This window comes from Nicotiana tabacum, chromosome 5, assembly GCF_000715075.1.
Source record: "Nicotiana tabacum cultivar K326 chromosome 5, ASM71507v2, whole genome shotgun sequence".
NCBI lineage: Eukaryota > Viridiplantae > Streptophyta > Magnoliopsida > Solanales > Solanaceae > Nicotiana > Nicotiana tabacum.
Genome location: NC_134084.1, coordinates 989,672 through 1,015,864, shown reverse-complemented (window position 1 = coordinate 1,015,864; position 26,193 = coordinate 989,672). Strand labels below are relative to the sequence as shown.

General features: G+C 38.2%; 2 protein-coding genes and 1 non-coding gene across 3 annotated transcripts; all 3 read right to left on the bottom strand.

The window, feature by feature from the left end:
* LOC107804827 (laccase-15-like) lies at positions 1-13,450 on the bottom strand. The gene is made up of 6 exons (XM_075254313.1): positions 13,046-13,450; positions 8,376-8,527; positions 2,468-2,712; positions 1,940-2,068; positions 894-1,856; positions 1-468 (listed from the first exon to the last, which is right to left on the bottom strand). Exons 1-6 carry the CDS (start codon positions 13,448-13,450, stop codon positions 338-340), a joined length of 2,025 nt encoding a protein of 674 aa, XP_075110414.1. The 3' UTR covers positions 1-337.
* On the bottom strand, positions 2,285-2,403 carry LOC142181405 (5S ribosomal RNA). The gene has a single exon (XR_012710060.1). It is a non-coding gene; the product is annotated as a 5S ribosomal RNA (ribosomal RNA).
* A 9,575-nt stretch (positions 13,451-23,025) lies between the features above and the next one.
* LOC107812403 (photosystem I reaction center subunit N, chloroplastic) lies at positions 23,026-24,895 on the bottom strand. The gene is made up of 3 exons (XM_016637496.2): positions 24,415-24,895; positions 23,452-23,577; positions 23,026-23,221 (listed from the first exon to the last, which is right to left on the bottom strand). Exons 1-3 carry the CDS (start codon positions 24,703-24,705, stop codon positions 23,132-23,134), a joined length of 507 nt encoding a protein of 168 aa, XP_016492982.1. The 5' UTR covers positions 24,706-24,895; the 3' UTR covers positions 23,026-23,131.
* Between the last annotated feature and the right edge of the window lie 1,298 nt (positions 24,896-26,193).

Genomic DNA, 26,193 nt, shown 5'->3' with positions numbered 1-26,193 from the left:
AAAAACATTTCCTCCGATTCAGTACAACTGTTAATCAAATACAACACATTTACGTATGGACGCGGTTGAAGATTCAGAGGCGAATCTAGAATTTCTAGTACATGGGTGCACTACTATAAAAAAAAAATATTAAGTGGAATTGATCTCCATTTTTCCTGGTAAATAATTCAACTACCAAGTGCAGTATTTAATTTTCTTGGGGCATGAGTGTCAACAGTTAATATTATACTAATTTTAAAAAAAATATATATCTAAAATATCTAATTTTACGGAGACAGCATGAGTTCATGTGCGGTCATAATCTTCCCTATAAATCCACCCCTGATTCACACGGCAATCAGCATCGAGGCATGTCTAAGGGACGTGGCAACAACTTTTCTTCAGGGCAATCGCCTTCTCTAACTATGAATACAGTCTTCATGCCCCATGTCAAATGACGCTCAAAATGGCAGTGCAAAAACCAAACTCCTGGAACATTGGAAGATCAAGAATAAGCAAAGAAGGAAAAAAACGTTCAATTATTGGAAAAGAAATACCCCCCTATGTTCCATTTTATGTGATGGAGCTCGAAATTCCAGGGTCAAATTATTTGGTTTTCATATGATTCAGGTATATATAGGTCTATCCGAAACAGGCCTCTCTACCTTTACAAGGTATAGGTAACGTCTGCATATACTTTACCCCTCCCAAACTTCACTTCGTGGGATTACACTGGTCTATTGTTGTTGTGATTCAGGTATAGAATATTCAAGTTTGTTAAAATATAGGTTACATACTTAGAAACTACATAAAAAACAGTACTTAATAACTCAAAAATGTATAGAGCGGAATAGATGGAGTACTTAAATAAATAAAATTACCAAATAAAGGAGCTTTAAGGGAGTTAGACTTACCAGGGTTGTCTGCTTTGAATCTAATGGCAGCCCAACCCCTTTTAGGGACAGCAACAGTGTTCTGGCGAGGAGGATCGACAAGATTATAGTTCAGAGGATCCAACCTCTCGTCGAAATTTCCAAGTCCCAATCCAACAGTGTAGAAATTAAATCCATGTAGATGCATTGGATGATCTATGCCAGCAACCAGGTTAGTCCCCTGAAAAACGAGCTCAACTGTCGTATTATACTTCAGCATTACTACATGTGTCCCGCTTTTTGGTATTTCCAATCGCAAAGGCAGGACATCTGCAGTATAATTGAATACATATGGCGGAAACTTTGGAAATTTCTCCCCAAATAACACACCCTTTATATGATAATAGTACGCTTCTAGGATATCAATGGACGGGTTGACAAAGCTTATGTTGTTCATACTCGCTGCTAGTCGCGTTCCATTAGGTCCTTGGCACGTAGAGTTTGTACCGTTTATAGGGCAAGGGTATGCATTTATTGAAACTGTTGATATCAACCTATCTTTCACTTCAGTTGGTACAGTTATCGGGTGGTCATCCGAAGCCAAACTTCTAAGACTAGCACTAAAATCTACAGCTGCAAGAGTATCATTGTAACAAGGTAAATAAGGCAATGGAGGAGGAGAAGAATATTCGTCGTAGTTTCCTTTGTATTCCACAATTGCTGTGGTGGTTGTGTTGTCAAAATTGACATTAACCCCACTGGAATAAGCTCTAGCAGCCATATAGTAACGGCCCGGCTTCTGGTTAGCCTCCAATATGCAATCAAATGTTTGTCCAGGAGTTATTGTGATAAAATCCCTTGTCAAAGGCTTAGTGTAGCTTCCATCTGTTCCTACTACTGTGAGTTTATGCTCTGCTATTCCAAAGAAAAGCATTTCATTCATTGCGGCGTTTATGATCCGTAGCAGATATGTCTTCCCACACTCTACCTCTAACTTGAATGTCTCTGCCCATACAGTTAATAGGAAAGTTAAAAATTACAAACTCATCTCTGCCTTTTGTTTTCTGATGGAGTTACAATTCACTTACCATACTTTGAGCAAGGGTAAAAATCTCCAGGCTGACCATTTATTGTATAAGCATCAGAATCAATTGGTTGACCTCCTGAGGTGATAAATTGCTCATATACCAACATAATATTTTCCTTCCACCACTCCCCTAAGAATCAAATCAGGAAGACAATAGTTTTTAGAGGCTTGATCATAAAACTTTAAAAAAAAAACAGTGTGGTGCACAAAGTATCTCGCATTCATGCATGGTCCAGGGAAGGACCGCACCTATAGGGGTATGATGCTGCTTCCTCGGCCCGAACCCCTGACATATAGGTCACACGGAAAATTTTTTACCGTTGCTCCAAGACTCCCTTTTAAAAGAGGGATACAACACGGGGACTTCCCAGAGGGTCACCCAGCCTAGGACTATTTTCGCCTAAGCACACTTAACTTCGGAGTTCTGATGGAATCCGATGTGTTAGTGCTGGTATGATCGCATCCAATCATAAGACTTCATTGTGTTTAAATTAAACCGGGTACAAGATCGATTAAATTGTAATTTTACCTAAGACAACGGTTAGTTCGGCAGCAGGTCTGGGGAAAGGGTAGGTAGTACCAAGTTTGGGATAAACAACAATGGCACCATGAACCGTGGCTCGATCCCATTCTTTGTGTGCATGCCACCATAAGGTGCCCTCCTCATCCGAAAAGATCAACATTTGCCTGAATTTTGAACCTGGTTGGATTGGACATTGGGTTATGTATTCTGGCCCATCTGACCATGGATTCCTAGGTTGTTTTACTCCATGCCTGCATTTTATTACGTAAAAAATTATTCGAATTTAAATTCCAAAGAACTAATTAAGTCCCAACAAAAAAAAAACGTTAGGTGATTTCTTTCTATTTGTCCAAGCATTAGTGGACAAATGTAGGACCCATAAAAAAGATGAAACAAAGAAAAAAGATGAAAAAGTTGCAGAAGTCAAATAGGGTGGCTGGAAAGATTTTCCAAGTTGGGCGGCTAGAAAAAGTTGCCAAATTTCAAAAGTCACAAACACATGTTTTGACCGATGGTAATTTGCACTGCAAATTACAGTGAATAAATCATTCTGATCTTCTATAAATAGCAGGCTCCATTTCTCTTTTGATACACACCAAAATAACGAGAGAAATATAAAGCAATGAGAGAAATCCACAGATTATGGTCTGTGAGATAACTAGTGAGTCGTAGTAATATTGTAGTGAGGTGTTTTAAATAAAGAGTGTTATTTCTTTCAAAGTTGTAGTAGTCTCTTGACACTACTGAGTTGTATTATTATAGTGGTAATATTGCTCCACTCGGGTATTGTATTTTATCCCGCTAAAATATTTGGTGTCATTGTTACTCTCTTGTGTTATTATTATTTGATATGGATATTATTCCTGGGCGAGATTATTTTTTATCCCAACAACATGGTATCAGAATCATGGCAAATAATGGTCCGCTATCTTTTCAGTACCCCCGTCTCACAAAAGATAATTATGAGAAATGGTGTCTACGCATGAAAGTCATTCTTGGCTTCCAGGATGTGTGGGAAATCGTAGACATAGGGTATGCAAAACCCAATAATGAGGAAGCTCTGTCTTAAAATGAAAAAGAGGTCTTGGCAAAGACAAGAAAGAAGGATCAACAAGCCCTGACGCTAATCCATCAATGTTTGGATGATGTCATGATTGAGAAGGTGACTGATGCTACCACCTCAAAGGAAGCTTGGGGGATTTTACAAAATTCTCTTCAAGGAATTGACAAAGTGAAAAAAGTAAAACTTCAAACTCCAAGGGCTGATTTTGAAGTTTTAAAAATGAAAGAATTCGAATGCATCTCGAATTATTTTTCAAAAGTGAAGGTTGTTGTAAATCAACTAAGAAGATACGGGGAGGACATAGAAGATGTCCATGTGCTAGAAAAGATCCTTCGCACTTTAACACCTAAATTTGATTCTGTGGTGTGTGCTATTGAGGAATCTACATATTTAGACTCTATGATGGTGGAGCAATTGGAAGGTTCTTTACAGGCCCACGAAGAAAAGATCAAAAGGAGACAAGAAGTGTCATCGGAGCAACTTCTTAAAACTCAGGCATCCTTCAAGGATTATGGAGTTGAAACAAGCTATCGAGGAAATGGACGAGGATGAGGACGAGTACGAGGAGGTCATGGAAGAGGAAGAAGTAATGGTAACAACTTCAACAATGAAGTTAAAATCCACCAAACATTCAGAGGTCATGGTTGTAGACAAAGAGGAGGAAGAGGACGTGGATACTTCCAAGAAAATAATGGACAAAGGTATGACAAATCAAAAATTGAATGTTATAATTGTCATAAATTTGGCCATTACTCTTGGGAATATCGTAGCAATGTTGAAGAAAAGGCTAACCTTGTTGACGACAAGAAAGAAGAAAATAAGTCAACGTTGTTGATGGCACTCAAGGAAGAAGACAGAGATGATTGCAGCTCGTGGTATTTGGACAATGGAGAAAGCAACCATATGTGTGGATACAAAGAGAAGTTTGTGGAGATCAATAAAACAGTGAGAGGTAACGTATCCTTTGGAGATACCTCAAAGGTTCAAATCGAAGGGATATGTACGATTCTGATCTCCTGTAAATATGGTAGTCACAAGTTAATTCAAGATGTTTATTATGTGCCAAAATTAAAAAGTAATATTTTAAAATTTGGGCCAACTTCTTGAAAAGGAATATGACATCCACATGAAAAATATGCATCTTTGGCTTAGAGATTCAAGTGGAATTCTAATTGCTAAAGTACATATGGCAAAGAATAGATTGTTTTCTCTGAATCTTAAAACAATTGATGCAAAGTGTTTGAAGGCTAATGTGCAAGATGAATCATGGTGTTGGCACATGCGATTTGGGCACTTAAATTTTGAAGCGCTCAAATCAATGGGAGAAAAGAACATGGTGCATGGGATACCATCAATTAACCATCCCAATCAATTGTGTGAAGCTTGTCTTCTTGGAAAGCATGCAAGGAGGAGTTTTCCAAAGGAGGCCATGTCAAGATCAACCAAGCCGCTCCAGCTTGTCCACACTGATGTGTGTGGACCAATCAATCCACCTTCTTTTGGTAAAAGAAAATACTTTCTGCTTTTCATTGATGACTTTAGTAGAAAGACTTGGGTTTATTTCTTGAACCAAAAATCTGAAGCTTTTGTTGCTTTTAAAAATTTCAAAGTACTTGTGGAGAAAGAAAGTGGCTATGAAATTAAAGCTCTAAGGTCCGATAGAGGAGGCGAATTCCCCTGAAACGAATTTAATGACTTCTGTCAACTTCATGAAATTCGTCGCCCTCTAACGGTACCTTATTCACCTCAACAAAATGGTGTTTCAGAGAGAAAGAATCGAACGATTCTTAATATGGCTAGATGTATGTTGAAAGCTAAAAGTATGCCTAAGGAATTTTGGGCCGAAGCTGTTTCTTGTGCAGTTTATTTGAATAATAGGTCTCCAACAAGAAATGTTAGAGATCAAACCCCTCAAAAAGCATGGAGTGGAAGAAAGCCAAGTGTCAAGCACTTGAGAATCTTTGGGAGCATAGCCTATGCTCATGTGCCACATCAAGGGAGAGCAAAGCTTGACGACCGAAGTGTCAAGCATGTGTTTGTTGGCTATGATACGAGTTCAAAAGGCTACAAGCTATACAACCCAAGTAGCGGTAAGGTGGTGGTAAGTCGTGATGTTGAATTTGATGAAGAACTGGCATGGAATTGGGAAGCTGAGGAAGAAACTTCATATGATTTTCTTCCATACTTTGGTGATGAAGAAGAACCGGATATCGTGGAACCTGTGCAGGACACAACTCCAGCTTCTTCTCCAACAAATGTTACATCTCCCTCTTCTCAAGAAGGTTCAAATGAACAGCCGCAAAAGACAAGGAGCATTCAAGAGCTCTATGAGGACACAGAAGAAGTTACTAATTTTGATTTTTTATGTTGTCTCTTTGCTGACAGTGAACCAATGAACTTTGATGAAGCTGTTACAAACAAAAGGTGGAGACAAGCTATGGAGGAGGAGATTGAGTCAATAGAGAAGAACAACACTTGGGAGTTAACAACTCTTCCCAAGGGTTATCGAGCAATTGGAGTGAAATGGGTATACAAGACAAAGAAGAATGTTGATGGAGATGTGGAGAGATACAAGGCACGACTTGTGGCTAAAGGCTACACGCAAAGGCAAGGCATTGACTATGAAGAAGTCTATACACCTGTTGCCCGCATGGAGACTATTCGTTTGCTGATCTCTTTGGCGGCGCAAATGAAGTGGAAGATTCATCAACTAGATGTCAAGTCAGCCTTCTTGAATGGCTATCTTGAAGAAGAAGTCTATGTTGAACAACCATTGGGCTTCGTGGTCAAAAACCATGAAGATAAAGTGTTGCGGTTGAAGAAATCTTTACATGGATTAAAGCAAGCCCCACGAGCATGGAATAGTTGCATCGACAAGTATTTTCAAGACAATGGGTTTACTCGTTGTCTCCATGAATATGCTCTTTACCTTAAAGTTCATACTAATGGAGATATCTTACTTGTTTGTCTTTATGTTGATGATCTTATTTTTACGGGTAATAACCCAAGTTTGTTTGAAGCTTTCAAGAAAGATATGTCCCGTGAGTTCGAGATGACAGACGTAGGGCCCATGTCATATTACCTGGGCGTAGAAGTGAAGCAGATGGAGGATGGAATTTTTATCTCTTAAGAAAGCTATACAAAGGAGATATTGAAGAAGTTCAACATGCTCGATTGCAACCCCGTGAACACACCGATGGAAAGTGGGACAAAATTGTCCAAGTTTGATGATGGAGAAAAAGTGGATCTCACATTCTTCAAAAGTCTTGTGGGAAGTTTGAGGTACTTGACTTGTACCAGACCAGATATACTTTTTGCAGTTGGAGTAGTAAGTCGCTTCATGGAGGCTCCTACCTCTACTCACTTGAAGGTCACTAGAAGAATTCTTCGTTACCTAAAAGGTACGATCGATTTTGGGTTATTTTATTCTTCTTCTAATGATTTTAACCTTATGGGATTTTGTGGTGATTATGTGGGAGATATTGATGATAGAAAAAGTACAACTGGTTTTGTATTTTTCTTGAGTGATTCTGTTATTTCTTGGAGTTCAAAGAAACAGACCATTGTTACTCTCTCGACTTGTGAAGCCGAATATATAGCAGCAACATCATGTACTTGTCATGCTATTTGGATAAGAAGATTATTAAAGGAGCTCAATTTGCCACAAATGGAAGCTACAGAGATTTGTATTGACAACAAATCTGCACAGGCACTTGCCAAGAATCCGGTATATCATGATCGAAGCAAGCATATAGATACAAGGTATCATTTCATCAGAGAGTACATTGCCAAGAAGGAAGTCGGGCTCAAATATGTGAAGTCTCATTATCAAGTTGCAGATATCTTCACAAAGCCTCTTAAGTTTGAAGATTTTCAAAGATTGAGATCAAGAATTGGAATGAAGAAGAAAAATCAAAATTAAGGGAGAGATTTGTAGGACCCATAAAAAAGATGAAACAAAGAAAAAAGATGTAAAAGTTGCAGAAGTCAAATAGGGTGGCTGGAAAGATTTTCCAAGTTGGGCGGCTAGAAAAAGTTGCCAAATTTCAAAAGTCACAAACACATGTTTTGACCGATGGTAATTTGCACTGCAAATTATAGTGAATAAACCATTCTGATCTTCTATAAATAGCAGGCTCCATTTCTCTTTTGATACACACCAAAATAACGAGAGAAACATAAAGCAGTGAGAGTAATCCACAGATTGTGGTCTGTGAGATAATTAGTGAGTGGTAGTAATATTGTAGTGAGGTGTTTTAAATAAAGAGTGTTATTTCTTTCAAAGTTGTAGTAGTCTCTTGACACTACTGAGTTGTAATATTATAGTGGTAATATTGCTCCACTCGGGTATTGTATTTTATCCCGCTAAAATATTTGGTGTCATTGTTACTCTCTTGTGTTATTATTATTTGCTGTGGATATTATTCCTGGGCGAGATTATTTTTTATCCCAACAACAAAGTTATCCGGTATTTGTGCTGGTTGGAGGTAGCAAGTACCTTGTAGCAATGGTTAAGGTGCATACAAGCTGGTCCAGAAACTATACAACAACAACAACAACGACCCAGTACAATCCCACAAGTGGGGTCTGGGGAGGGTAGTGTGTACACAGACCTTACCCCTACCCCGAGGGAGCAGAGAGGTTATTTTCGAAAGACCCTCGGCTCAAGAAGACGAAAAGAGACACTATCAGTACCACCAATCGAGACCATATGAATAATAATATCATAAAGACCAGAAAATAGATGAAACGCAAACGTGATAGCCAGTAAAAAGGCTCGGCGCACTATGATCAAGCCACTATAGTTTTAAGAAAAATCATATACTGACTACTGTATAGTACTAGTCATACCAGTGAATGGTTATGTTGGATTTCCCTTTGTTGTAGACATCCACAATGATAGTTTCTCCTTTTCGAGCATAAATAGTGGGTCCTGGAAATTGTCCATTCACAGTTAAGATGTTCTTTGATTCGCAGAGCCTTTGATATGAAGTTTCTTTCACCTGCCATGCAACGTTAGCCAGATAAAGAAGCTAGTATAAAGAAAATACTCACATTTTACTTTCGTAGGCGGAGCCACAATGTTAACTACAGGTTCAGCCGAACCGATTAGTTTTGGTTCAAACCATGTAAATTGTCTTAAAAATTTCATTAAATATGTATAAATTATTAATTTAGAATCCAGTAACTTAAAAGCATTAGAATCCCGAACCCATAAGTTTAAAATCCTGGCTCCACCTCTATCCGTGCACAAGTCATCTCTTACATATATAGCAGTAAAACAACTCTGTTACTATGCAAAATCTTAACATAAACAAGAATAGGGAGAAAGAAATGGTGAAATCTACTCACAATAAATTTATATTGTTGTACGAAAGCTCGAGTATGTTGTAAAATAGTAAACATGAATGCTAGAAGACATGCTCTTAGAACTGTTCTTCCAACCCATAAGTTAACAATAACCTTCATCTTTTCGCGAAATATTTAAGATGATTTAATGCGCGTTAATCATGGTATTATCTCTTGTTAAGATATAATTTATAGAATGGAAAGAGTAAAAGGATGATAATCTGCACCCTTCAAGCTAAGATTAGATGCTGCCGTGCTGCCTACCAAAAGTAGTATGCAAAAGTTTTAGCTACTATATTAGTTGCATATGAAAATGATTAAGAGATTGGGAATTTGACTTTCACATTAAAAGAAAGTAGGCATCTTGTTAAACATTGCAGATTAATTTAGTTAATGATATACTTAAGGCAAATCTTAAAATTAAAGTTGACTTTAACTTCAAATGCACTATTTGAGTTTTTCTGATTATGGTTTCCTTAATTGAAATGAAAATGCTCCTTGAATTGTGGACATCTTTTCTTGGTTCCGCCATTTTTTTTTCTTTGTTCTGCAACTACTTCTATGTGCATTTGCTTCATTCCTACACGAGTATTTATTATCTCATTTTCCTACTTTATTTCGCAATGCCAATAATCTTTTTTGGGCGATGTATGAGTGCATTTGAAGGAAGCAGGGTAGGCTAGAGCTTTCTTATTATTTAAATTTCGGCATCTTGATCTTTACCTTGGTTGAAAGAGGGTTAAACTTGTGTATACTGACGGTATAACTTTTTTTTTTTATGTATTAAGTTATTTAAAAATAAATTATACTTACGTAATTACTCGAAATAAGTGGAATCAGTACCCTGAAAAATAAGTAAGACGTAACCTGTTATAATAATTATATTACATGATAAGGTGAAAACTCTTTACACAAATCTTGATTGAAAATTTGTTTTTTGAATCCTGAAAAATATTTTTTTCAACATGAAATGAATTTCTACCAATCAAAACGACAAAAATGACTTCTTCTATTTTTGGTACGAGTCTCCTTTATAAATATGTAAACGTCACTCCATATCACTTTTAATTCAACTAATATTAAATATTGTTCCCGAACTTTATACTCAAAATATCTGTAAAACATTATTTATATAGTCAATTATGCAATTTCATAGAAATGATATTTAACTCCACAATTCCAGATAAATGAGGTTTCTACTGATGTTAGGCTAGAAATTCGTATTTTAGCCATAGTATTACATTCCAATTACTGCATTTTTACGTATGTTTGAGCTCAAATAATAGTGAATTACACTTAGTACGTGCTTTATACCTTGCGGGAGGTGATCATGAGCTCAAGAGTTAATTTGGAGCTAAATTGATCAATCCGGAGCTTTGAAGTCTGAGTAAAAGCCCAATACATTAACTCAGGATCGTGTTCGGAGGTCGTGTACCAAGTCTGGATGTTAAAAGAGGACGAAATAAGTTCACTATGAGGAAATTGCACTGCCGCGCCGCATGGGGCGCCGCAAGGTACGGGGCAACAGTACAAAAGTGGGCCTGACAAGAAAAGTGAGAAGTTGCTGATAAAGGCCATTAGCGCGTCGCATGGTGCGGCGCAACAGTAGAAATTTTACAGAGCCAAGTCCTATTTCGCGCAGGAAAGGGTGTTTCGTCTGTGCCCGACCCTACTTGGTATAAATACATATAAAAACTCTATTTTGAGGACTTATCTTAGACCTAGGGAGGCTATTTCGGAAGGGAGAAAACGTTTGGAGAAATTTCCGGAGGAGATTGGCATCGAATTCTTCATTCCTTCATCTTTGCTTTGTATTATGAACACGATTATGAGTAGCTAATTATTTAGTCTAAGGTTTTGATGGAACTTGTTGAGGGATGAACTTCTTATTGTGTTAATATAGTTTGCCCAGTTTAATCTCTATTTGTTTAACTACGTTCTTGTTGTAGTTAATTGATAGGATCCTCAATTAGCTGTACCTATTTAATATGTATTACTCGGGAGAGAATGCATATTTAGGTAGTTGTTGAACAACACCACTCCCAAAATATATGAGGAATTAACAACCGGGGGTGTAAAGGTGGTATTAGGGATAACAAAACCTTGGGTGCGATCTAAGTGAGTTGTAATAAAAATCAGCTAGCGTAAGTCGAGAGAGTGCGTCTAGTAAATTGTCGTAATTACTCGGGAGAGATTTATGGTAGTAAGAGTGCTCATGATCGATAGAGATGATTAGGCAAATCTATACGAAACATGACAGGAAGGGATTCCATCAATAGGGGAAATCACAACCTTAGATCCTTCTCTTATTTGTTTACAACTCAGTTATAGTTAGCTTTTAGTTTACTTAATTTTATTCAGTTATAGTTCGTAGAAATATCACCAAGTGTTATTCAAACTATCTGGGAAATTGATTACGGAGAATTCGGTGAGTTTGACAAAAGTAGTTGGTAGGTTTATTCCCTGTGGGATTCGACTCTGGGCTAAATATCTGGATTATATTTGCAACGACCACTTATCCTTTTTATAAGGCATAGTTGGGCGTGATCAAATTTTAGCATCGTTGCCAGGAAATTAACGGTGTTATCAATTATAGTTGAAAGAAATACAAAAATTCTTAGTGTAGTCAATTTTCTTCATTTTCAATCCATTCATTGAAATTTTAACGTTTGCTAACTTGGTTGTACAGGTGCATGTCTAGAAACTCATCGAGAACTGGTGAAGTGTTGGAAGCATTATCAGATCCCGAGAAAGTTTTCAAGGCCTTGAATTGGGTCAACCGGAAAAACAAACAACAACAATCAACTGAACAACCTGAACCACACATGGCAGAGCTGGTAAACAACAAAAACAACAATGGGGATAACGTGGTAGACCTAGCTGCGTAGGTAGTGGAGCCTCTTGTGCCAGAGGCTCCTCTATATGACTGGGCGCAATTCACAGCAAAAAATTTGGCCACAGTGATATCAGTCCCGCAGATACAGGCTGAATCTTTTCAAATCACAAACAACATGCTGCACTTGTTGCAAAACAAGGGACTATTTTCAGGGTCATACATTGAAGATCCTCAACAGCAGTTGAAGAATTTCCTGTCAATCTGCAAAACTCAAGGCAGCCCAACGTAACTCAGGAAGCAATAAAGTTGTTGTTGTTTCCATTCTCAATAACAGGAGCTTCCCAGACTTGGCTAAATTCACTCCCTATTAATTCCATCACGACTTGGGAGGAGTTAGTCAAGCAATTTGTGAATAAGTTTCATCCACCCAACAAGATTGCTTAGTAAATTGATGAAATTTTGAGCTTCAGACAGAAACCAATGGAAACATTGCAACAAACATGGGAACGATTCAAAGGGATGTTGGTTATATGTCCGCACTATGGTATTCCAGAGTAGATGTTGGGGCAGCGGTTTTACATGGGTCTGACAGATAGCGTGAAGGCTAATGTTGATGCTTCAGCTGGTGGAGCATTCTTGAGCAAATTATAGAGAGAAAGCCAGATCATGCTTGATAGGATGGCACAAAATTCGGGGTGGACAACCAGGAATGCACATATCACTCCAGTAGTTCACTCAATGGCCTTTGATCCAGCCAACACTCTTGCTGAAAATATGGCCACCTTAATGACATAAATGAGCATACTTACCAAAAAGGTGGAAGAGTCAGGGCAGAAACAGCAGGTGCACATTGTAGATACAACCAATGGGGGCTTATGCACATCTTGCATTAGTCAGCCAATTGGTAGCCAGTGGAATGCGGAAAGTGATCATCATCATTACCCTGAAAACATGAATTATGTGTCTAATTATGGGGGCCAGAGACAGGGTGGTCAGAATAGGGGCCAACAGAATCAGCAATACATGCCAGTCCAGCCGCAACATAACAATGGAAATATGGGAACCATGTGTCCTCACGATAATGTGGCGCCCTACCAAAGGCCACAAGAGTACAACAACCAAAATCAGTAGTAGGGTTATCATCCTCCTCAACAGCAACATGGTGGGAGACAGGAAGATGGGTTTGCCAGACTCGAGGCAATGATGCAGCAGGTTATTGGTTCAAATGCGAAAATGAGTGAAAGAGTATATGAACATGAGTTAGCCATAAAGAATATTGAAGTGCAAATGGGCTAGATCTCGATGTCTTTGAATAATCGTCCTCATGGGACATTGCCTGCAGACACTCAGGTAAATCCAAAAGATCAAGGCCCAAAGCAGTTGATGGCAATGATTCTACGTAATGGCAGAGACCTAGACTTGTAGTAAGAGAGGGCTCGAGAAAGCAGACAGGCTGAGACACTTGTACCAGTGCCCGTTGAACTAGATGATTCAGCAAAACAGACAGAGGTGATAGTACAACCTGCCTAGGAAGAAACCAACACACAGATTGAGGCTGAGAAAGAAGTTGAGACAGCCCAGGAACCGGTAGTTGAGGTGGTATCTGACAAAGAGAAAATCCAAACCACTGGGAAGAAGAGACCTCCAGCACCATTCCCACAGAGGCTGGCCAAATACCAGAAAGATGAACACTACAAGAAATTCTTAGAGATGTTGAAACAAATTCAGGTAAATATTCCATTGATTAATGCTTTGAAGGAGATGCCTGGTTATATAAAAATGATGAAGGACTTGATGTCCCGAAAATTCGACTTTCAAAACTTGGCCACAGTAACTCTAACTCAGACCTGCAATGTTGTGGTGACTAGACCAGTTACTGAAAAGTTGACTGATCCAGGGAGTTTCACAATTCCCTGCACCATTGGTAACTTTTCCTTTGCCAAGGCACTCTGTGATTTGGGGGCTAGCATAAATCCTATGCCCCTGGTGATCTATAAGAGGTTGGGAATTAGAAGAGCTAGACCCACGTAATGTTGTTGCAGCTGGCTGACATAACTATGAAAAGACCCTCAGGTATTTTGGATGATATGTTGATATAGGTAGGAAAATTTGTGTTCCCTACAGATTTTGTGATTCTGGATTGTAGAGTGGATGAAGAAATTTCCATAATTTTGGGAAGGTCGTTCTTGACCACAGGTCGAGCCCTCATTGATTGTGAAATTGGGGAGCTCAAGATGAGGTTGAACGATGAGGAGATAACATTCAACGTGCAGAAATCTATGAGGCGACCAAGTGAATTCGCCAATTGTTCTCTTATTGATGTCGTGGATGTAATCTTGGAAGAGGATGATGAGACATTGACTATTGAGGATCCTCTTGCTGCATGTCTTATGAATTTAGATGAGGTGAATGGGGAAGAATTGACAGAATGGTTGCTGGCTCTTGAGGGCAAAGGCTTTTGGGAGATGTCACTGGAATTCGAGCCTCTGCACTTAGAAAAAAGAGAAACTCCTCCAGCCAAGCCATCCATAGAAGAACTACCAAAGATGGAGTTGAAGCCACTGCCCGCCCACCTCAAGTATGTGTTCCTAGGACCTAACTCCCCATTACCTATTATTATCTCATCTAGTTTATTAGATGTGCAGGCACAACAACTTTTGCAAGTACTCACAGAGTGCAAGACTTCCATTAGGTGGACCATGACAGACATTAAGGGGATCAACCCGGCATATTGTATGCATAAAATTCTGCTGGAAGAGGGGCACAAACCTTCAAGGGAGCACCAAAGAAGGCTGAACCCCAACATGAAGGAAGTGGTGAAGAAGGAGATCATTAAGTGGTTACATGCGGGAATCATTTTCCCCATCTATGACAGCAACTGGGTTAGCCCGGTGCAATGTGTTCCTAAGAAGGGTGGTATGACGATGGTAAAAAATGAAAACAATGAGATGATCGCTACAAGAACCGTTACAGGCTGGAGAATTTGTATGGACTATAGGATATTGAATCTGGCCACCCGGAAAGACCACTTCCCATTTCCCTTCATTGATCAGATGCTTGACAGACTGGCAGGGAGGTCCCACTTCTGTTTTCTGGATGGGTACTCAGGGTACAACCAAATCTCTATTGCACCAGAGGATAGAGAGAAGACCTCGTTCACATGTCCATATGGGATTTATGCCTTCCGGAGGATGCCTTTTGTTCTTTGCAATGCACCCGCCACATTCCAAAGGTGCATAATGGCAATATTCACCAACATGGTTGAAGGCATAATGGAGGTGTTCATGGATGATTTCTCAGTGGTAGGAAACTCATTCGATTAGTGCCTTACAAACCTGACCAGAGTGTTGAAAAGGTGTATCGAGACTAACCTTGTACGTAATTGGGAAAAGTGTTATTTCATAGTACAAGAGGGTATAGTCTTGGGACACCTAGTATCAAGCAAGGGAATCGAGGTAGATCATGCTAAAGTTGATGTGATAGCAAAGCTGCCACCCCCATATCAGTCAAGGCAATCAGGAGCTTCCTCGGGCATTCCAGTTTCTATCGGAGATTCATCAAAGACTTCTCAAAAATTGCCAACCCTCTATGTAAGTTGTTAGAAAAAGATCACCATTTTGTGATTTCTGATGATTGCAGGATAGCATTCGAGGAGTTGAAAAAGAGGCTAGTCATAGCACCCATCATTGTTGCCCCCGACTGGGAGCAACCATTCGAACTCATGTGTGATGCCAGTGACTATGTAGTGGGGGCGGTGCTAGGACAGCGGAAAGACAAGATAATGCACCCAATTTACTACGCCAGTAGAACGTTGAGTGGAGCTCAGCTGAACTACACTATGACTGAAAAGGAGATGCTGGTTATGGTGTTCGCATTCGACAAGTTCAGATCATACCTGATTGGCTCTAAGGTAATTGTATATATTGATCATGCTGCTCTAAGGTACTTGATTGAAAAGAAGGAGTCCAAACCGTGCCTGATTCGTTGGGTGCTGCTACTGCAAGAGTTTGACTTGGAGATTCGTGACGGTAAGGGCACGGAAAACCAGGTCGCTGATCATCTATCACGACTTGAAGGAGCTGAAAAACTCAATTGAGGCAGAGGATATTCTGGAAACCTTTCCAGATGAGCATCTACTCGCCACAAGCCTTGAGGAAGTGCCATGGTATACAGACATTGCAAATTACCTGGCAAGCAGTATAGTTCCCTATGACCTTTCCTCTGTGCAAAAGAAAACATTTTACCGCGACTGTCGCATGTATTATTGGGATAAACCTTATCTGTTTAGAATTTTTGTTGACAATATGATCCGAAGGTGTGTCCCCGAGATAGAACAATCTTCTATTTTGTAGGCATGTCACACATCGGCATATTGCGGACATTTTGGAGGAGTCAGGACGACAACAAAAGTTCTAGAAGCCGGGTTTTACTAGCCAACCATGTTTAAGGATGCACATCAATGGGTGAAGGGCTGTGATGACTGTCAGCAAACTGGGAACATCTCCCGTCGCCATGAGATGCCCATGAACCCAATTCAAGAGGTTGAAGTGTTCAATGTTTGGGGGATAGACTTCGTGGTCCCCTTCGTCAGCTTCTTTGGTAATAAGTACATACTTGTTGTTGTTGATTACATGTCCAAATGGATGGAAGCTGCAGCACTTTCCACCAATGATGCAAGGGTGGTGGTGGGGTTTTTGAAAAAGAATATATTCACCCGTTTCGGAATCCCAAGAGCTATTATCAGTGACAGAGGCACTCACGTCTGCAATTGAGCCTTCAAGAAATTCCTAGCAAAGTACTATGTGCGCCACAAGGTGGAAACCCCATATCATCCTCAGACCAGTGCACAGGTCGAAGTGTCGAATAGAGAAAGAAAGAGTGTGCTGACCAAGACTGTGAATGCCACAAGAACTGATTGGGAGAAAAAGCTAGATGATGCACTCTGGGCCTACAGAATCGGGAAGGCCTGTCACTTGCCAGTGGAACTAGAACATAGAGCTTGGTGGGCAATGGAACAGCTAAATATGGACATTGAGGCTGCGGGAACAAATAGAGTCACAGAATTGCATGAGCTAGATGAGTTCTGATTTCTTGCTTTCGAGAGCACGAGGTTATACAAGGAGAGAATGAAGAGGTTGCACGACAAGAACAATGTTGAGAGAAATTTCAATCCCGGAGACATGGTGTTGCTTTATAACTCAAGATTAAGGCAATTTCCGGGTAAACTCAAGTTACAATGGTCTGGACCATTTCGGGTGGTCGAAGTGCTCCCTTCAGGTGCCATAGAGATTGCCTCAAAGAAAGATTCCCACACATTTAGAGTTTACGGGCAAATATTGAAACCATATGTGGGTATGGATGAAACCAAGGAAGTGTCAGTGATCCATCTGACTAAACCTCAGAGGTCGAGCGAGCCTTAAATGTGCTCATTTGCGTCGTGCCGTGACATTAAATCAGGTGATTGTTGGGAGGCAACCCAATTTTTATCCTCACTAACCCATAATTGTATTTTAGGATTATTAGAATTTAGGAGTTATAAGAATTGATTGGGCAGGTACAAGCATGAATTGGACATAAAATAAGTACATAATAGAGTCGGGGTGCAACCCGGAAGCTAAATGTTAAAAATAAAGTGAACTCTATGAAAAATGGCCTATTGCACCGCATGGGGCGCCGTGCCATGCGCTGTGCCAGGCCAAATGGGTCTAAGAGACAAAAGTGTATGGCCTATGATAATTAACACTACCGCACTGCATGGGGCGCCACACCCTGCGACGCGGCTGTGCAAATGTTAAAAAAAATTGTTTCTCTTAACCAGCCCGTTGCAGTAAGATCACCCTCTTTCTACTATCACTCAGCAATGGTTGGGGTTGGCGAGAGGAGGATAGCTGCCACCCGATGAAGATGTGAACTCCATTCCCTCAGATGATGAGGAGTATTTGTGCACCTTCGAGGGTGCTTATGATTCGGCCTTGGGCCTCAAGGAGTAATCTTCTTTTCACTCTTGATTTGTCTATTTTGCATTGGGGACAATGCAATCTCTTATGTGTGGGGTGGGGTGCTCCTATTTGATTGTACTTATTTTTTTTTTTTTGCTAGTTGGTTTTGTTTGATTTGTTTCTTGATTTCATAGATATTGTGGTATGTAAACTATAATTCTGAATTCTATTGATCTGTAATAGCTAGTAATTAAGTGTTTAGTCGACCCTTCCCAACGATGGATTTCGTCGACTGGTTTCTTGAGGGAGATGTGTGTGTGTATGAAAATCCAAAAATATATCTTTTATTTTAGTTTCTTTTTAGGTAGTGTAACAATTCCTTCTTAGTTTTTCTTGGTGTCGCGGTTCTTTTCCAAGGGTTTTGCTTGAACCGGGTGTAGTTAGATCTTTTTTATTTTTAGGAATTAAGAATATTTAGTCAGGAAGCTAATTTGAAGGATCAATTTCCCTTAACTACATATGCCTTGAGAGTGGTAAGTGCCTTAGTTGTGACACCTAGGCTCAATTCTTGACTCTTAAATAAGTGCCTTAAATTGTGTGATTATAACTGTGCTTAACGGCTTTGGATAGAGTGTCTTGATAAGTCCGATCCTGAGTGAGTTATGTGTCATGTGTGTGTAAGATTTTTTATTATTCAGAGCATTGCATTTGATGTCTAGAACTTGCCCCGTGTGTTTACAAAGCGAAATAGTAGTTTTGTTCAGTCTTGGAAGTGATATAGGCATTTCTTTGTATATATATTATACCCGCCTAATTGTTATGTATCGTAGTTAACCACTTTGAGCCTGTAATCCTATTTCTCTGGCAACCATATTACAACCATTACCCAATTGTTTGAATTAACCATCTATTTGAACCTTTTCACCTCTCATGAGCACTTGAATTGTTGTGAACTTTGTAAAAGTTAAAGTGTGGGGTGGTTGGTTTGGCTTTTGAGTGGAACTAATGGAATAAGGAGAAAGGTGCATGGTGTTGAAAAAAAAAGTAAGAGCCACAAGAAAAGAAAAAAATGATTGTATTGTAAAGAAAAAAAAAAGAAAAAAATTATATATACATATTCTTTGATAGTGGTGGCTCTTGACGTAATTGTGCTTAAAGACGTAGGGAGTTAATATATATTGATATGAAGGTGGAGTTATGGGTTGACATAAGTATGGGCGTAAATGTTAAAATGTATGTATTAAAGTGCTTAGGGAGGTGTAGTCACTCTTATATCTAAATGTATCCTACCCGTCCCGCAGCCTACATTACAACCAATTAAAGTCCTACTTGATCCTAGATTGAATGAGCTCGATTAGTAGAGTAGTATACTACGGGCAAGCCTATGGTGCATATTTTGTGGCATATGAATATTATTTCTGAGAGTGAGTGAATTCTTTCTATCCTGAGTTCCTAAGTGTTTTTAAATTTTTTCTGTGGAACTACTCTCTTTTGTTGTGTGAGGGCACTTGATTCATGAAGAAAAGGTAATGTCATTGACCTCTATGTTAGAGTAAGTGGGCGAGTGACTAATGCATGGTACTTTTGAGTCGAATCTTGAGGGTGAGATGTTATGATAAGGTGCTCAGTCTACTTTAATTATTCTTGGCATGATGTATCAGGGAGGTTGTTTGATGAAAGGTTATCCCTAGGTGTAGTGTAATTCAAATGCTCGAGGACGAACAATTATCCAAGTGTAGGGTGTTGATGTTAGGCTAGAAACTCATGCTTTAGCCATAGTATTACATTCCAATTACTGCATTTTTACGTATGTTTGAGCTCAAATGATAGTGAATTACACTTAGTATGTGTTTTATGCTTTGCAGGAGGTGATCCTGAGCATATGAGTTAATTTGGAGCTAAATTAATCAATCCGGAGCTTTGAAGTCTGAGTAAAAGCCCAATACATTAAGTCGGGATCGTGTTCGGAGGTCGTGTACCAAGTCTGGATGTTAAAAGAGGACGAAATAAGTTCACTATGAGGAAATTGCATTGCCGCGCCGCATGGGGGCTCCACAAGGCACGGCGCAGCAGTACAAAAGTGGGTCTCACAAGAAAAATGAGAAGCTGTTGATAAAGGCCATTAGTGCGCCGCATCATGCGGCGCATGGTGTGGCGCAGCAGTACAAATTTTACAGAGCCAAGTCCTATTTCGCGCAGGAAAGGGTATTTCGTCTGGGCCCGACCCTACTTGGTATAAATACATATAGAAATTCTATTTTGAGGACTTTTGACATATCTTAGACATAGGGGGGCTATTTTGGAAGGGAGAAAACATTTGGAGCAATTTCCGGAGGAGATTGGCATCAAATTCTTTATTTCTTCATCTTTGCTTTGTAATTTAATTATGCAAATTATTTGGGAAATTATGAACATGATTATGAGTAGCTAATTATTTAGTCTAAGGTTTTGATGGAACTTGTTGAGGGATGAACTTCTTGTTGTGTTAATATAGTTTGCCTAGTTTAATCTCTATTTGTTTAAGTATGTTCTTATTGTAGTTAATTGATAGGATCCTCAATTAACTGTGCCTATCTAATATATATTACTCGGGAGAGAGTGCATATTTATGTAGTTGTTGAACAACACCACTCCCAAAGTATATAAGGAATCAATAACCGAGGGTTTAAAGGTGAGATTAGGGATAACGAAACCTTGGGTGCGATCTAAGTGAGCTATAATAAAAGGCAGCTAGCGTAACTCGGAAGAGTGCATCTAGTAAATTTTCGTAATTACTCGGGAGAGATTTACGGTAGTAAGACTGCTCATGATCGATAGTGACGATTAGGCAAATCTTTACGAAACATGATAGGAAGGGATTCCATCAATAGGGGAAATCACAACCTTAGATCCTTCTCTTATTTCTTTACAACTCAATCATAGTTAGGCTTTAGTTTACTTAATTTTATTCAGTCATAGTTCGTATAAATATCACCAAGTGTTATTCAAACTATCTGGGAAGTTGATTACAGATAATTCAGTGAGTCTGACAAAAATAGTTGGTAGGTTATTCCCTGTGGGATTTGATTCTGGGCTAAATACCCGGATTATATTTGCAACGACTGTTTGTCCTTTTTATAAGACATAACTGGACGTGATCATCTACCTTGAGCAAACTCTAGAAGCCATCCACATGTGCGAACGAGGATGGTCAACATCCGTAGTTGGATTGAAGAACACAGTTAGTTGCCTTAGAAAGTCCATATATAGTGGGTCCATCCCTAATTGAATGGGCTCAACTCCCAAGCTTCTAAGAGTGATGGAAGTCTAGGCACTTCCAAGAACTCCACAATTAGTGCCCAATTCATGTGTATTCAAAGCGCATGTTCATAAAAATTGGATGTTTGAGTTATTGTTGTATCATTATAATCAGTATTTTTAATTAAGACTTGGATGAGCAACAAAATATCAAATCTATTTACAACGATTTGGGTCATTTGTTCACTAGGTTTGGAGCATATAATATGAGTGAAACAAAATAATTTTGGATGATAACATTTCGTAAATTATTATCCAATATTTATATAATTTAGGAATAAGGAGTTTTTTGTATATGGAAGACTTCAAATCACGACGAACATGAAATACTTTGGTGTTGCAATTAGTGACAGTGCTACGTGTTTCCTCACGAGCCCCAGATTCATGATGCGAGTTGGCAACCAGATGTGATTCTGCTCCTCCATTTACGTGAAGTAAAGAGTTATGCGTCGTGTTTGCTTGTAGTGACCATATAAATGCCAATCTAGCAGTGGACACTCCTTCATCTGATGATACTTTTAACTTCTCGAAACAAGAATTAATGCGAATGATGAAATAGAAAATTTGAACTTGTGTTATCACCTAGTAGTAACATCAGTGAAGGTTTATGAATCATTAAATTAATAAGGCATCGAGTAATGGATGTTTATGCCCTGGGGGGAAACGAGGCTCCATATCGGGGTTGAAGCTATGATTCACGTCACGCCCTTTTCCTTATGGGGTGTAGTAAAAATAAGATCAAGATGCTAGTGCATTTTGACTCGTGATGTTACAATTTCGATTGTAATCCCTTGTCCTTTGAATTGACGTTATTTAGAAATTTTTTACATGGTTAAGCAAAACCATATTGTTAAGTAGGAAAACAATTGCGAGTTAAAAGATTTACATCGTTTCAAAAAAAGGGAGTTTTATGTATATGATTTTTGACATTTATGTTCACCTTTTGACCTTAGATCAAGTTTTATTGATATTTTATATAAAATATAATTGATACCATATATTCGGTGAATCAAAAAATATTTGAGACCATTGAAACATTTAACTCTAGTCCAAACTTCTCTAGAGGCTAAATGAGTAATAAAGCCTCAACGAAGATTAAACCCTAAGTGCAACTACAAATAGTCCTATACATATTTGCCATGCCTCCAACCATACAATATTACAATCCCCAACCGGACTAGAATTTGTACGGTAGAATATTCAATAAAGCTAACATAATAATTGTATCTAGTTTGTAATAGTTTTCTTGTTCTTGTTATTCTAAGTATTCTAAAAGAACATTAGACTACATTTAGTGCAAGTTGCTAAATTTATGAATACAAAAAGCAAATGAGTACAATGGTGTGTCATATTCTTTTCATCAAATTAATTTTAACTTTAGATCCTATAAAGTGTATTATTTAGTAAATTCAAGTAATTAAAATAATAAGTTAATTTAAAAGAATGTCTACTGATGTCCTACAAAACATAAAACTGCGTTAATTTGGGTAAATTGAGTTAGGACTCATTGTCAATCCATTTTGACGCAATCTATTTTAAATCGGGTATATATGTTGGACGAATATTTATTGATCTAGCACATTTTAATCCGTTTAAATTCAGCACAACCCTCTGAATTGCCACCCCTACACCTGGTAAACTCACAATTAATTTGAACTAGCTTGGCATCACTTGAACTAGATGGGTATTTTTTTTCTTAGTGAAAGGGTTTATGACCACACAAATATAATAATATGTTTTTAAGATAAAAAGTTTCAAAAACCACCAAATATTGTGACATATATTAAAAATACAAGTTTCAAATAGCGAAGCTAGGAATTTTTTTAAGGGTATTCAATCTTGAAAGAAGTGAAAAAAAATTCTCCAATAAAGGATATTCAATACTGATACCTCTAAAACTTATTATTTTACCTATATACACAGTGTAATTTTTCGACGAATGGTGGGCATTTGACCACCCTTTAAGACATGTAGTTTTACCCCTATTTCAAAAGTCTTTTTTTTATAAAAAAATTTCATATTCAATAAGTAAGTTTATATAAATTGAAATGGAAGAAATAGTACGTGTAAGATGGAAAAGTAATCAATGGGAAGTTTAATAAAGATTAAAATGAAAATGGATGGTAATTACTTCTGACTGTCAAAGTAGATACATTTTGGTAAGACTAAAAAAGTCTTCATATGCTTCACCATTTCCAGAACACATTAGAACCGCACTTGTATTTGTCCTTGCCCTCGCACTCCAAGGCCAAATCGTCACTTATAAATGGCACTTTCTGAATTTAGTAAAATACAAATATTAGCACATTATTTATCAAAACATACACAAAGGTAAAACAGAACATTATACCAACTCAAATGCTGATTAATCCAAATTTTATATTTCGAATATTATACCACGAGTTGGGTAAATATTCAGTGTAATTCTCGTCCTCTTTAAATGGAATTCCTTTTTTATATTAATTTTTCAAATTAATTTCTTTATTAGGAGTAAGAAGGTACAAACCTTTTGCTTGGCAAGGTCTTGGCAGCCAGTGAAATTTTCAGGGAACTTGCATGTGCCAAACTGAACTGTGTATGCTCTTGCGAAATTTGCACCACTTGTGGCCAACCTCTTCTTGTCATTCAATTCCTAAATTGGCAAATTGCAAAGGCTTGTCATTTATAAATAGTGTATTCCATATATTAGGGAAAACTTAAAAAAATATAAAGAAACATAAATGATCTCAAATTTCACTTGAAATATATTGTTACAGCCCAACGCACTATTGGTACTGTCACATTTGGGCTTAGACCCGCACGACTTTCAAATGTGTTATCAAGGTCTAAGACTTATTTTTTTGTTAATATGGGAATCGCCAGAAACGGACCTATGTATATATTAGAGGGGTCACTGAACCCTGTTAACTTTGACAAAAGTTCCGAATATATATGTGTATATATATTGAAAACGCTATATATTTTGCTTAGAATCTTACGATCAAAAGTCTGATGGGGCCACTTGTTGAGCAACCCGCTCATGCCCTTCTACCACCTTCGAATCCTAGATCCGCTTTTGGGATTCGCATAGGTATCACATATGTACTTCATCTACTTTAATATGTCTATAATTGTGTTTAATTAATATATGATCTATGTATACCGGATAAAAAATAATAATAAATTTGGCCAGCTATTTGTGTAACAATCCTTGAAACGCATATTAAAGTAGATTGTCTGCTTTGGGCCTAAACTCCCACGACTTTAAACGCATCATTGAGGTATGAGGCTTGTTTTTGGTCGATGTAGGATTCGACTAGAGTGTATGAATTTTAAGAAAGAAAGATTTTGAAACTTGTAATTAATTAAACATGTCTCGAAATTTCTTTGGCTATAAAACCATATCCTTAAAGGTAAAATAAAATTTTTTTTTTTTAAAAAAAAAAAAAGCTACAATGAAACGGACTAGTAATTAAATAGAGTGACATACCTTGTTGGCTTTGCTTTTCTCAAGATAATCGTCAATGACACCAGCATTGGCTGAGGAGTTGGAGGAAGCAGCGGTGAAAAGGGCAGCAGCTAAGCCAAGAAGAGCGATTCTTCTACCAGCTTGGTTCTTGTTGGCTTCTGAATCCAACACTTTGGACTGTTGAGCCTTAATAACTGGCCATTTCTGAACTGATTGGGACGCAATAGAGGCATGTTTTGAGGTGAGTTCAGATGCACCAATGCCTGACACTGCATAGCTGCATGCCAATACACTTGAGTTCATTGCTGCCATTTTTTGATATATTATAATCTTGGATCCGAGAATAATTTTAAAAACACTTTTTTAGTAGTTTGTTTCCAGATGGATTTTGTTATATTATGATCAGTTTCAGTTGGCTCTATGGTTTATGGATAGTGTGGAATGGTCAGTGTAATTTAAGGTTGTGGTAGGAGTGTGGATAAGGTGAGATTGCCTCACTCCCTATTGGCCAATAATTACTTCCTTATTGCTTTCTTGTGTGGTGAGCATGAGTAGTCTGGACAGAGCAGGACCTACTCAACACCCATATCCGAATATCTGTTTGGGATTGTTCTTCCTTTTCCTCATTTGCTGGTTGGGGTCACCAATAGTGGCCTTATTTTATATTTTCAGGTAAATTTAGGTACCAAGTAGGGGTGTTAAATAGGCGGATTGGCCAATACTTATTTTGTCCTGAAATTTTAAAGTAAAAATCTTAACTTCACGACAACTCAGGACACGCTGGCAAATTTTAAACTAAAATTTAGGATGCAATGACTAATTCTTAAATAGCAGCCCTTTAAAGTGGCTACCTGATGTTATTTCTACAAAAATCGGCCCAACTTTAGATGAGTTAAGATGGGTTGTGTCAAAATGGCCTGAGTCTAACAAATGAGCGTATCAATAAATAGTCCAATTTTAGGCGGGTTTGGCGGGTTAGACGGGTCATTTGGGCTTGAGCCAAATTTGACTGCCCTAGTACCAAATATGACTTTTATTTTAAGGCTTGCTGAAAATACGACGGGGCAAGTGCATAGATAGTCATTCCCAAAGATTCTATATAGAGATTAGTCAATGCTTATTTTGTACTGAAATTTTAAATTAAAAATATTAATTTTAGGACAACTTAAAATATTTTTGTCTTGAAAATTTGAACTAAAAAATTAAAATTAAGGATGCACTAGCTAATTTCAAAATAACAGCCCTTTGGAGTGGGTACCTGGAGTTATTTCTTTAAATACGACTTACGACTCCATATTTTAAGGCCTGCTCAACCGATAGGTGATTATTAGTGCATTCTCAATGTAGTCATCGAAAAAAAACTGGGGAATTTTTAAGAAGAAATAGGGAATTTGTGCGGAAAAAAAGAATTTTAAAGTTTTTCTGTAACATGGAGCGCGTGTACTCACAGCTCAATCCAGTATTTGGAAAGCGTTAGCGCAAAAAAACGACGAGGCCTCGCTTCACAGAAGCGCGAAGCGAGAAGCGCACTTTTTTGCTGTGAAGCGCAATTTAACACATAAATAAAAAAAAATAGGCATAGATAAACGGCTAAGAACTCATTAAAATAACATATTAAGCAAATGTTTCAATTCTTGAATCAAGAAGCAAATAATAGATACTAAAACTAGATAAATTTTTTGACAAAAGATACATTGCACTCTTGAGTTATTATTGCCAACTGCAACTCCATATGCCCAAGTTGGATCTCTTTTTTGGTTTGATGCCATTGAATAATCAAATTAAATTTACTATAATCAA

Coding starts and splice junctions, on each gene's coding strand:
- LOC107812403 (XM_016637496.2), bottom strand. CDS start 24,705: ATGGCAGCAATGAACTCAAGTGTATTGGCATGCAGCTATGCAGTGTCA. Junction 23,578..24,414: donor AGAAAAGCAAAGCCAACAAG/GTATGTCACTCT, acceptor TTGCCAATTTAG/GAATTGAATGACAAGAAGAG. Junction 23,222..23,451: donor AAGACCTTGCCAAGCAAAAG/GTTTGTACCTTC, acceptor TACTAAATTCAG/AAAGTGCCATTTATAAGTGA.
- LOC107804827 (XM_075254313.1), bottom strand. CDS start 13,450: ATGGAATATTTACCTGAATTTGTTTCAACATCTCTAAGAATTTCTTGT. Junction 8,528..13,045: donor ATTTACCTGAGTGTCTGCAG/GCAATGTCCCAT, acceptor GTTGCATGGCAG/GTGAAAGAAACTTCATATCA. Junction 469..893: donor ATTCAAAGCAGACAACCCTG/GTAAGTCTAACT, acceptor CCAATGTTCCAG/GAGTTTGGTTTTTGCACTGC.